The sequence below is a fragment of the Emydura macquarii genome, unplaced genomic scaffold (assembly GCF_026122565.2).
Source record: "Emydura macquarii macquarii isolate MOO-44397 ecotype Brisbane River unplaced genomic scaffold, CSIRO-AGI_Emac_v2 contig_318, whole genome shotgun sequence".
Taxonomy (NCBI): Eukaryota; Metazoa; Chordata; order Testudines; family Chelidae; genus Emydura; species Emydura macquarii.
This window is the reverse complement of record NW_027130455.1, coordinates 4,477,534-4,490,933: the sequence shown is the minus strand read 5'-3', so window position 1 is coordinate 4,490,933 and position 13,400 is coordinate 4,477,534. Positions and strand designations below refer to the sequence as shown.

The 13,400-nt window shown below is 39.1% G+C and overlaps 1 protein-coding gene across 5 annotated transcripts in view; it reads left to right on the top strand.

Moving 5' to 3' along the window:
- CNTN5 (contactin 5) overlaps positions 1-13,400 on the top strand; it is a 645,973-nt gene that overhangs the window by 416,249 nt on the left and 216,324 nt on the right. For all 5 annotated transcript variants that reach the window (XM_067567931.1, XM_067567926.1, XM_067567939.1 and 2 more), the window contains one exon: positions 11,088-11,190. In XM_067567931.1, the coding sequence (XP_067424032.1) occupies positions 11,088-11,190 (103 nt within the window). The remainder of the gene's footprint in view (positions 1-11,087; positions 11,191-13,400) is intronic.

The window sequence follows — 13,400 nt, the reverse complement described above, 5'->3', positions numbered from 1 at the left end:
AAATGATTCAGCAAGCTCCTGGGCCATTTCTTTTAAAACTCTCGGATGCAAGTTATCCAGACCTGCCAATTTAAAGATGTCTAACGTTAGCAGCTTCTGTTAACATCATCATGAATTTCTATTGGAATGGAAAGAATGTCATCATAATGGAAAAACTATCATAATAAGTCACTTAAGATCAGTTTTCCATCTGTTTAAAAAAAAAAGGATAATAATACTTCCTTTGTCCTGTTTACTTAAATCTTAAGGTTCTCAAAGCTAGAATTATCTCTTGCAAGAAGTTGGTACAGAGAAGCATAATCAAGCACAATTTTTGCTAGAGTCTCCAGGTGCCAGTTTGATTAAAATAATTTATATTTTGCATATGCTCAGTGTAGGTGTTCCTATTTGAATTTGCCTGTGCATATACTACATGCATGTGCAAATGCCTGCTCGCGTTCAAGTTTGGATGTTGCACATGTGCTAGTCGGACATACATGGGTTTAAAAATTCAGACCATCATGTATAGGACTGAGTCTGTGCCAATGAGCCCTTGTCAGGAGAGACATTGACAGCCCCCAGTGGGACAACTCAGGTTATTAAAGATACTCATATGCGTAAATACTTTTGTGGGTTGGGGACTAGGATTTTAGATCATAAAGCTCTTGATCTGATGCAGATGAAAGAAAGCAGCATTGGTTACTGCCACTGTTCGATTATCCAGAAGCAGCTGGAAATCAAACCAGAACTGCGAATTGTGAACTTTAAACACAAATGTTGGGCACACTCATTCTATTAGAGGGGCTCTAATAAACTCAGCAATTCCTCTGCTTGCTTACCCCAACCCACTGTCATCATCTCATTCTTTTCAGGACTTAGCTGTCACACTGTCTGGAGTGGCTCACAACAGTGAGTGCCTACCTCAGGGCAGACTGTCAAAAACAGGGCAGACACCCCAAACTGATGGTATATTTTATAATTAGATTTCACCAAGCCAGGAACAAATGTGAACTCCTGGATCACTAGAACTGTCTTACCATGGAGTCATGTACTCTCTTAGACTCACCAGGCTATTGTGCCTTCGAGACAAACTGGACGTAGTGATAAATGGTCACTTACACCAGAAATCACACCACTTTCAGGTTGCTGCCAGCCCCACAAGACAAGTTATTTACCCCAGATTAATTGGAACCGTAGATCTTATGCCAAAGACAACTCCTGTAGCCAGTCCTGTAATAAACTATCTAAAGATTTATTAACTAGGAAAAATAAATAAGAGTTATTTACAGGTTAAAGCAAACAAACGTACACACAAATGAGTTACCATCTAAATCCTAAGAGTGACAGAGTTGTAATGATCTTGTGTTCAGTGTCTTTCCGGGCAGACACAGAAGACAGCCCCTGGGGATCTCTGTCTTTAGTTCGGTGTCTCTAGCACAGAGTTCAAAAAGTGAAGAGGTGGAAAATTTTCCTGTGACTTTGTTTTATTTCCTTCATTCGGCTTCCAAGTCCACAGGACAAGCTTCCTTAACCAGTCCTGTGTGTTGTAATGTTCATTGATAGCCCCTCTGATTTTGATAGTAATTCCAGATGGCTGGGGAGGATGAGTCCTGTGCCTGAGTTCACAAGTTCAGAGCAAATGTTTTCAAAGTTATGCAGCAAAACTTAGATATTTTCTTATAGCATGGAATACTGATATTACAAGTGAGATTAATGCATGCAGCAATTTACAAGCATTTCATAGAGTCTAAGCAGTAAATACATTCTGATAAGATTAATACCTCTTTTGAGCAAAACTAACATACAGGTGAAGTGGACTGGTCTACAGCTGTGAATTTGTCAGTTCTTAGTGTATGCCTGCAGCCTGAGCAAGATCTGGCCTGCCAGTGTCACATGAGCCTCAGCCAGATTGCTGTCCTCAGTGCCCCAATTTCACCCAGAACTTAGGAAATGCATTTAAATGGCACTTCTAGATGGGATGAGAGAGAGAGAGAGAGAGATAATGCTGTTGTGTGCACCTGAGGCATTTTTGTAAATAAATAATAAACATAATAATACTGTGCTTAGTTCCAGGAACCTTGTTACCAGAAATATGTAGAATTCAGAGAAGAACTACTAAAGTATTGAAAGGAGCTGTAAGGATTGACTTAAGTGCAAAGAATATAAGAGTGAGACATAGTATCTGTTTGAGCTTTGTCTGAATACTCTTTTGTGAAAATATGACCATTTGCATTTGGATCTCAGCAGTTAAACAGCTTGTATTTCCACACTGATGTTTATAAATATTTAAATACTAAGTTATAAACCAAAGAGCATTTATTTTTCTCCACTGTGCGGTTTTTAGAAAGATCCTTTTTCTCTGGAAATTGCATTACAAAAATCCTGTTGATATTAGGTTAGTTCAGAAACCATCTTCCATTCAGGTGAAAAATGCTATAGTATTTGCTTTGAGCACTCTATTAAACAACTTGGGGATGTTTTAGCATTTTAATGCACTGCAGAATAGACATTTCCAATGGCCTTTTTCAAGGGATGTCAAAGGAACATTTATTACTAAGGAAGAGGGCAAGGAGGTACTAAGTAGAAAGACTATTTTGGAAAAATACTGCAGAATTTTCAGTGAAGTGCATGGAGAATTGGCTATGCAGCTTATATTAATAGCAGTTAAGTCCCACCCAGTGCACTGAAAATTTCCTTTTTATTGTGAGATAAAAATATTTTGGATGTAAAGGTCAGATGTGGGTATCCACAACACAGTCAGCCTCATTTGTATCAATATGATTCACCTTTTGTTAACATGCCATTATAGACTTCTGTATTTAGGATTCCCCCATGCAAGTAAATATTTAGGGACATTTAAAATTTGTCACCGTGTTCTCAGCACTAAGCTAAAAATTATAAGGTGGGAACTTTCGCCACCAACCACAACACAGGGTTCGTTTGTTCCTAGTGCTAGTCCCAAACCCAGATAAAGTGGAAGGGTGTCTGGCAAGTCATCCCTCTGAAATACCTCTAGCTTTGACACACAGAAAAAAAGGATGTAAAAATTTATCAGTTTCATCTGCAACTCACAATGGAACCAAAGCTTTAGGATTTATCTAAATCTTCTACTACAATAGAGCTGTTGGATTGTATGATGATGGCTCGTCCATAAACTAGAAATGGAAGGTGTAGTAGAAAGTGAGAACCTGAGACTTGAGGCCTAGTATGACAAGCCAGGTCTGAGGCCTGAGCTAAAGTCAAGCTCTATAAAGCAAAATTAGCAGAAGTCAGGCTGTGGACCTGAGTTCAAGTTTACAGAAACTGGCAAGAACAGAGCTGGTATTGCAAACACACATTCTTAAAGAAGCATTTGGCACAGAACACTCAGCAAGTACACTCCAGAAAGATGGTACCAGAACATCCAAATACTAGGAATGGTATAAGCTCACCCCCCAAAGATAACAAGAATACACTGACCCCTCTTAAAGATAAGCTCAAGATGACAGTGTGATAGATAGAGATGTTTTGATTAAACCATCCTGTAGCTGGTAAAGGGTGATATCCTATCACATCAGAGGGTGGCAACTGCAAACGTCAGAGGGGTAATATGCAACTTGTTTGTATTGTATCAGTGTATAAAAGAGGGTCTCAAAGGGAGTGTCTTGGTCCAGCCAAGGGGGAAATGGAAATTCATGCCGTATATTGAGTTGGTCCATTGTAACAAGGGTGCTTGTGTAAGTGGTCCTGTAGAGTCTGTGGGATGCTAGGAACGTGCTTTGTCTACAATAAAACTGACCGGGTGCCTTCATTACTGAAACGGATCTCTGGTCTTATTGGATAATCCAGTTGTGCTTTCGTGTCTCAGTTATCTGGGCAGAGCTGGGACAGCATACACGCTAGGAGAAGAAACATGCAGCCAACAAGTGACAACAGAGGGGAGCACCTGATATAAAGGCAGTACATCCAGTTCTGCAATGACATCAGTCTCTGTGGATGAGATCATGGAATATTTGATCATTGAGACCCATCGTAAAAGTGACTCTTGTGGCTGAAGCATTGGAAAGGTTGAATGTTGATATATGCAGCATGCAGGAAACACAGTGGAATTTGAGCCCTGAGAGCACAGCTGTGACTCATAGTAGTCAGACCTTTTAATTGTTACATGCCTCTGATACATCTGCCAGGCACACTGGTGTTGCTCTGGTTTTGTCCCTACAGCACAATCTGCACTACTGAGTTGGCAGGCTTATTCTCCAGGCCTAAAAGCCACCATTTTCAGTTAGCAGGTAGGATGTTGATATACATCAGGCAACAGTGCAACCTTGGATCGTATTCAAGTTTGGAAGCCCTTGGCTACACTCATGGAATGTACGAATATTTAGGAGTGCTGCTATTGCTCCAGAATCTGATCATCAGCTCCTAATAGGAAAAATAATCTTCAATTAATGAAGTTCAAGAAACAGGCATCTACTATATCAGAACACATCAATGTTGGTAAACTTCACGATGAAGCAATTGCTAATAGTTACGCAGTAGCAATTTTCAACAACTGTTCTATATTGGATAACTAGCTGTCTACTATGGAGGAATAATCCATTTTATTTCAGGATTACTTCAGAGAAATTGCCAGAGAACAACTAGGACAAAGGAGAATGAAAAGGCAATATTGGATTGCAGATGATACCATCAAATTATGGGGGAGAAAAAAGGAGGCATGGAGCTGAATGGATGCACTAAGAGAGAAGGAAGTGGGCAATAGAAGGAAAGAAATGTCTTGAACAAGCAGTCAAAAAGGGCTGTCACATGAAGAATGATCATAACCAATGGTGGAATTTTATGGCACAATGTATTGAGGAGGTCTCTGAAAGAAATGACCAGAAACATGTATTTGAGACTTTAAAGGTCCTAACTGCCAGTAAAGGACAAAAATTGAAAATACTGCCGGAATACTGAAGCACAACATGTGTGTTGTGGTGAGCATTTTTGTAAATTCTACTGATATATGGAGCAGAAGCATGTCCAGTAAAAAGAGTTGAAGAGAGGAAACGGAACAGTTTTGAATGTCAAAAGTTACTGCAGTCTTAACATCTGCTGGTTTGACTTTGTCACAAATGAGGAGATACTTAGATGATCCCGGCAAGTTGCAATCTTGCACCAATTAAGAACAAGACTCCTGTAAAGATGGGATCGTGTCCAATGTGCAGAAGAAGGCATGCTTTTACAGAAGTCTCTGTCACTAGCCTGGTCAAGAAGCCTGCTAAACAGCCATTGGGGCCACTGGATGATTGAAGTGCTAAAGGAGCACTCAAGGAAGACAAGGTAGTTGAGAAGAAGTTAATGGAATTCTTTGCATCGGTTCTTCACTGAAGAGGATGTGATCCCCACACACGAGCCATTGTTTTTAGGTGACAAATATAAGGAACCGTCCTAGACTGAGGTGCCAATAGAGGAGGTTTTGGAATAAATTGATAAATTAAATAGTAGTAAGTCACCAGGACCAGATGGTGTTCACCCAAGAGTACTGAAGGAACTCAAATATGAAACTGAAGAACTACAAAGCGTGATATGTAACCTATCTCTTAAATATGTGTCTGGACCAGTCGTTAATTTTTAGAAAAAGGTTAACAGGTGATCCAGTTACAGGCCAGTGAACCTAACTTCAGTACCAGGCAAATAAGTTGAAACTATAGTAATGAACAAAATTATTAGGCACATAGATAAACACAATGTGTTGGGGAAGAGTGAATATGACTTTTGTAAAGGGAAATCATGCCTCACCAATCTATTAGAATTGTCCCAGGGATCTGTATTGGTTCAATTTATTCATAAATCATCTGGAAAAGGAGGTGAACAGTGGGGTGGCAAAATTTGCAGACAATACAAAATCACTCAAGAAAGAGAAGTCCAAAGTTGACTGAAGAGTTAAAAAGAGATTTCACTAAACTGGGTAACTGGGCAACAAAATGGCAGATGAAATTCAATGTTAATAAGTGCAAAGTAATGTAGATTGGAAAAAAATAATCCCAACTGTACATACAAAATGATGGGGTCAAATTTAACAGTTACCAGTCAAGAAAGAGCTGAGGTTGAAGGAAGCAGAGCATGTGGCTGACCATGAATGAGGTTGGGAAATGCAATGTTGAGGGATTAAAGAAGCCTAAATCGTCCCATACTGATTCTTGCTCGAGGAAGATGATGTTCAAGGGACTATTCAAGATGGAAATCCATTCTATGAGCGCCATGGCTACATCATAGCCATGTAAACCTGCTGCTGCAGCTGCTTCCGCCACCACCACTGTCCCCTTCTCTTTCCCATCCTTCTCTTGTGTGGAGTGATGCAGAAGCCTGACTCATTCCTACAAGGAAAACTTTAAGCACCTAAGCTGCCTGACTCCAGGTGCCCATTCATGAATTGGCAAGTAGAGCTAGGTGCCTGCCTGCAACCTGGACGTAAGCACCTATCACTGACAGGGTGGGGGGAGGCAGAGTTCCTCAGCATCTCCCTCTGGCTAGCTTAAGAAACTCACTGTTTAGCAAGTTTAGGCACCTACATTGGCTTTGTGGATTACGGTTTCTTCCTGTGATTTTCTAGATGCTTAAAAGTTAGGCACAGTGACTATTTCAGCGTTGGAACGCCCAAGTCTCTTCATGGATCCTCACCTTTAAGTGATTTGCCCAAGAAGGCACAGGAAGTTTGTGATGGAGCAGGGAATTTAATCCAGGTCCCTTGAGTCTCAGGCTAGTGCCCTAGCCACTGGACCATCCTTCCTCTCTATTAAGTGGAAAATGCCAAGATTAAATTTGATTTTCTTGACTTCATTGTTCCTTAAATGCATTTACTGTGGTTAAGAAATACTCTATTTAGCAAATGTGGGGGCATCGGATCTCAGTGTTACAAATGGGGAAACAAGTTTTATCTTTATAAATATCGTGTGTCCATGTTTATTTGATTGTTGTTATGTGTCTGGTTATGTGACTTTGAAAGAGGTAATTCCTGCAAGGACTGGCTGCATGTAAGCCTGGAAAGCAGGCAGTCCTGTTGGCACTACTGGGCATGATACTACAGGTTTCATTATCTTTGAAGTTTCATTTTCACTCAACTCTGGCTGGCAAGGGCCCTGAGGGAAGATCCTGGTAGGACACTGAAACAAAAAGCTTTGGTTCTGATACAAGCATCTTGACAAGCAGATGGGGAGAAACTCTGCGAAGAAGGAGAGATGAAGGTTGATACTCAGACCTAGAAAGGGGGGTCTGGAATAAGTGAAGGCCTGCTTAAACTAGAAGGAAAAGGAAAGGCTAAGTTTAGGTTTTGATTGTTTTAACTTGTATCTCTCTGCATGTTAAATTTCTATTAATCCAATTGTATTTGTTTTTGAAGAAGCTGTCTGAACAACTGAATTTTATATTGGTCAGACGCTCCCAGGGAGTGTTCTATAATTAGATCTAAATCCAGTTGGGCCAGCTGAGGGAAGTATGATTGTTGAGATGGGGTGTTGTAGCCTGGTGATCTAGTCTAAAGTGGGATGAACCATGGAGTTTCACTCTGGGAGAAGTGCAGGCAGGATCACTTGGAAACAGTGATCTTGGAGAGATGTGGAATCATAGGTGCAGCTTGCTCCTGAACTGTAACATTTGGGTCATGTGTTCTCTGCAGTTTCCCTGTTATTCATTTCAGAATTGTATACTATGTTTTTACTGTCAGTGCTATTAAATTTTTGTGGCCTGCACTACCAAAACAGCACATACAGTATAGATTTACATTTCTGGTTTGATAACTACAGCTGAAGATGACTTAGGAAACACTTAAACAGGTGTCCAAAAAAGAGGCATGCTTATAAATTTGAAAATGATTGACTTATACATTATATATGCAGTCAATATTTGTTAAACATTCAGGCTCATTTTATCACCTTCCTACATTTATGATACAAATGAAATGAAAATGCAGATGAAAATGCAAATGCTCTCTAGATTGCTGTTGCTGAATCATACTGACCAGAACAGAAATAGGAAAGGAAAACAAGCCTCAAGGTACAGCAGTCATGCAGAGCAATTATACTGTAATGCAAGAAAGCAAGGCCTTGAGAAATTTGCCCTTGATGCTCAGACAAATCTAGCAGCCTCCCTGAATTCCAAGATCATAAATAATAAAAATGAAAAATATCCTTTTGAAATAGTAGACTTACCTTTCTTTTCCCAAGCTCCTCTCACAAACAATGTTAACCTGGTGGAGTGAGAAGAGATAGCATAATACTTCTGTTACATCTCTGTGAGTTCCTGCAATCAGGGTGACCCATTGTTTAAATGACAATAACTCACATTAACATGACATGGTGCAAAATGTTGACAGATCAGCATCTCCTTAGGACATAACCTGAATGTGTCAACATAAAATATCTGATAGTTACATTTTACACAGGGCAGTTCCAACTAATGGGTGTTTGTCTGAGTGAAGGGTGAGTAAAAGCTTAATTTGGGCCTCAGTATTTGACCAATAGTATCTTCCAACTCAAAAGTTTCCTAATCACTGTACAAATAGAGAGACAATGATTATTTCATTCATTTTGAAAATGCAACCACTTCAGGGGTGAAACAAGGCAACTATTTAATAGCATACAACAACAAAACAGCTTAGGACAAAAAGTGAAGAATCACAAATTCAGGAAGATGTTAGTTAGTTAGTTGGCATTTAATTGCCCCTCTTGGAATTTGGCCAGGACACTGGGATTAATATCCATACTTTTGCAAAAATACCATTGAATCTTTTATTATTGCAAGGGGTCAAGACCTTGGTTTTGCACTCTCTACAATTGCATAGTGCCCTCTTAAACTGTGCTGGGACATAGATTCAATACTTATTTAGAGACAAGAATGGAACAATATCACTTCCTGCAGTACCTGAGTGTTAATTGGCACTTTCCCATCCAGGCACTGACCTGATTTATAAGAATGTAAGGATATAAGAATGTCCATACTGGGTCAGACCAATGGTCCATCTAGCCCAGTATCCTGTCTTCTGACAATGGCCAGTGCTAGATGCTTCAGAGGAAGTGAACAGAACAGGACAGTTATCGAGTGATCCATCCCTTGCCATCAAGCTTCTGGCAGTCAGGGGTTTAGGGATATTCCAAGCATGGGGTTGCATCTCTGACAATCTTGGCTAATAGCCATTGATGGACCTATTCTCCATGAGCTTATTTGATTCTTTTTTTAACCCCGTTATAGTTTTGGCCTTCACAACATCCCCTGCCAATGAGTTCTACGGATTGTCGGTGCATTATAAGAAGAAGTACTTCCTTATGTTTGTTTTAAATCTGCTGCCTATTAATTTTATTGGGTGATGATTCCTGGTTTTCGTGTTATGTGAAGGGTTAAATAACACATCCCTATTTAGCATGTGAATTTTGAAAGGAGTACAAGATATGGGTGGTGTGGTTATATGTAAATATATTTTAGTGAAAAGCAATATAGTACTATTCATAAAGCAACATTATTTATGGAATTAAGTTGTCTGGGTGTGGCGTATGCAAGAATATTTTATGCCTCTAATTTATGACTTTCTTTCATTTAGATAGAATATACACTTTCCGGTCTATTTTAATTCCTATTGATTCCCATAGCGGCTGTTTTCAAGTATTCTAACTAACACTAGGCACCTGAAAATGTATTTAAAGGCATATTTCCTAAGGCAGTTAGGAAAATCGCAGGGACATCAGGCCTCAGCATCTCTCCCTAAGTCCATACTGTATGGATGGTGAGGACCCAGAACAGGACCTCCCAGAAGCAGAGCCAGCTCCTGGGAGCTGCAGGGACAATAGCCAGTTGCAGCAATAGGACATGACCTAGCTGGAGGTCCTTGCCTCTTCACAGTGGATCTTCACAGTGACAATCAGGAGAGGACTTTTACCATTATTTTCTCTCTGCAAATTGGTGGTTTGCTCCGACCAACTCCTGCCATTCTACATCTCTTCCTCCCGCACCCACCCCCCAACTGCAGGGCTCACTACCTCCACATCCCTCTTTCATTTCATTGGTTTTGCTTCTTCCTTGCTCCTATCACCAACTCTTGAATTCCATGGGAATTTTTCCATGGGCTTTGCACCAACCTCTTAGTCCTCTTACTACTGCATCTTTCATATCACCTAAATTCCCTCTTTCCTCAATTTCCCCATGACCAAGAACCTTGTCCATACTTTGAGCAATTCTTACGTGGTTAGTGTAACTTTCCCCTTTGGCCTTCCCATTCCTCACTTATCTGCCTCCCTCACCCACATCTGTAGTCTAACCAAAACACTACTGCTAAAGTCATACACCTCTCCAGCCACTCTGACTATGATAACCTCAATTTTTGAGTCATATCAAATTAAAACTCACCTTACATAATCTCTCTCTACTTACTGCTCATTTTCCATTCCTTAAAATTCTCCCAGTCACCCCTGAGGCTATTTGTAAGTCAAATTCTGCTGTCAGTTACACCAGTGCGAATCCAGCGTAATTCCATTGATTTCAATTTCTAGTTTTTTAAGAGGCCCAGAATGTCTTTATCTTTAACAGCACTGAGCACCTTGTCAGCACTTATAAATAATGATAGCTATGCATCTCAAATTTTAAGAGGACAGTTGTACGCTGTTTTAGATAGGAGAGACATGTTTTTCACACCATCTGACTGCTTTCTTACATATGTCAGGATGCCCTTCATACAAAGGGATATGTTATATTGTCTGGCTACTAAGAGGATATTTGCTAAGTTTTTGGTTGATTTATCCATCCTAACCTCCTCTACACCATTAAATGGACAAAGCTATTGTCCATGAACTTTCCCAATCCACCAAACTGATTGTACATGGCAATTTTTTTAAATCTAATATGAACCCATATTTGAGGAAATAAATATTTTTTTTAAAAGTGCTGCTGTTTTAATAGTACTGAATATACCATCGAACAAGGGATGAATAGGATTTGAGCAGAGGAAGTCAAACTAATGTAAGCTATTTCTCCCCATCACAGGCTTTATAACTGTATAGCTATTAACAATCACACCACAGGGTTTTCACAATAAAGTTTCTAGACTTGGAAAGAAACAGTGACATTCATTTTAGTTTTAAAGACCATTCTTTATTTCCCAGGTGTGATGGGGGAGTATGAGCCGAAAATTGAGGTCCATTTTCCTTACACAGTTACAGCTGCTAAGGGAACTACCGTTAAGATGGAATGCTTTGCGCTGGGCAAGTAAGTACATATTCTTCCATAATTAGACACCATTGTTTATTAAAATGTGACACATCTAATTTTTGGTTCAGTTATTTTGCAGGGTTTCATTTTCATAGAAACTCCTCGGTGTATATACCAAGTTTTTATAAGAGAGCTAAGTGGGAATTGACTAAGTAACCAATTATGAATTCCCTACGTAGCCATTCCTACAGACAATAATATATACAAGTTAAAAATATGCTGGTTCTACATAAAAAGTAAAGTTCTTTTAAATGAAAAGCGAAAAATTGTCATCTGTATTCTTCTATTTACCAAACATTTTTCCTCTGCTACTTTTTCACTGCTTGCTAGTACAAATCCGGCTATATAATTCCAGTGGTTTGTCTGTTGTTGTTTGTTTTTGTTTTGTGTTGATTTCCGCCCTGCAAATCTCTTAATTGGAAAGAAAACAAGATTATTGTGTAGTTACCCTGTTCCAGCCTGGGACCTAGATTCTAAATAGAAATAAAAAGATAATGTTCTAAATATACTAAGAATATATTTTATATAATTATAATAATAATATATAAGAGCCCAGGATTACTTTTGCATCCTCTAACCTAATGGTGGTATCATCTGTTTCCCTATAAAACCTCTAATTCATGGTGACACCAGTCATCTAAGTTATAACCTACCCACTAGCATAGAGTTTCTCAACCAGGGGTAGGCATACCCCAGGGGATATTCAGAGGTCTTCCAAGGGGTACATCAACTCATCTAGATATTTACTTAGTTTTACAACACGCTACATAAAAAAGCAATAGCAAAGTCAGTACAAAGTAAAATTGAATATAGATAATGACTTGTTTATACTGCTCTATATACTATACACTGAAATGTAAGTACAATATTTATATTCCAATTGATTTATTTTATAATTATATGGTAAAAATGAGAAAGTAAGCAATTTTTCAGTAATAATGTGCTGTGACACTTTTGTATTTTTATGTCTGATATTGTAAGCAAGTTGTTTTTAAGTGAGGTGAAATTAGGGGATAGCCAAGACAAATCAGACTCCTCAAAGGTGCAAGGTAGTCTGCAAAGATTGAGGACCATTGCACTAGCACTGCCAGAGTTCTGGGTTTAATATCTCTCTTTAGCTAAAATTGTGCATTCGAGTGAATAGACGAGTGAATGAGAGGGTGAGGGTATTTTGTTTTTAAAAATAATAATACTTTGCAGTTTTATAGCTCCTTTCATCAAGAATAAGATTACCTCAGGGTCCTCTTTTGACTATAGATACAGGATGACATTCATAACATTATTAAAGGACATGTTATTTTTGCCAGAAGCAAAGTGGGGCTGGGGTAGTATATGGTCAGACAGAGCAAAAAAGAACTGTCCATGACTCAGAGAAACCATCTTCTATTTCTCTCTCAATCTCTTTATATATATAGTGACATAAGCAACTAAAGATGGATAGATGTGACAAAATGTTTGATAATTATCCACCGTAATAGTGTGTGTATGTGTGTGTGTGTGTGTGTGTGTGTGTATGTGCACACCACTGGCTTCTATTGAATGGAATCAGAACTGCTTATCTATGTGTCACAGTCGTTTTGCTCCACGTAGCATCAGAGTAGAGACAATTCTCACTTGTAATGAATGTGTATAGATAATTCTTTATTCAGGCTGCTGAATGCCAACTGTCCGTTTTGGCTTTCTAATTCATAAATCATTTAATCACATAGGGTCTCCTTTAATCCTGGCCAGGATTTAGCAATAATGAAAGGATTGCTGAATATACTACACTCCTATAACTAAACCAAGATTTTCCTGTATCTCAGGTGGTCTCAGCTTTTGAACATAAGTATTATCCCATCTTTTGCTATGAAGTTCTGAGCTTTCATGTTGTACACCATAACAACCATGAAATCATAGATGGCTATATTTGCTGAAGTGAGATACTGAAATTACACTAACAGTTTTGAAGGAAACCAAAATCTTTCAGAATTTGAATATATAATAGGGCTATCCAAGCCAAATCATGATGTATAAACACGTTGACCTGGAAAGAATTTGGGCAATATATTTGTCCGGATTGCAGGACTAGCTGCACTTCTGTCCTCTTTGCGGTCTCTCTGAATGGTACTCCCTCAGGTATCTGGCCATGTGCATTTACTTCTTCTGGGGTGGAATTCTTCAGTTCTCCCACTCTTGGACTAAACCCATGGGCTACAGTACCCTGT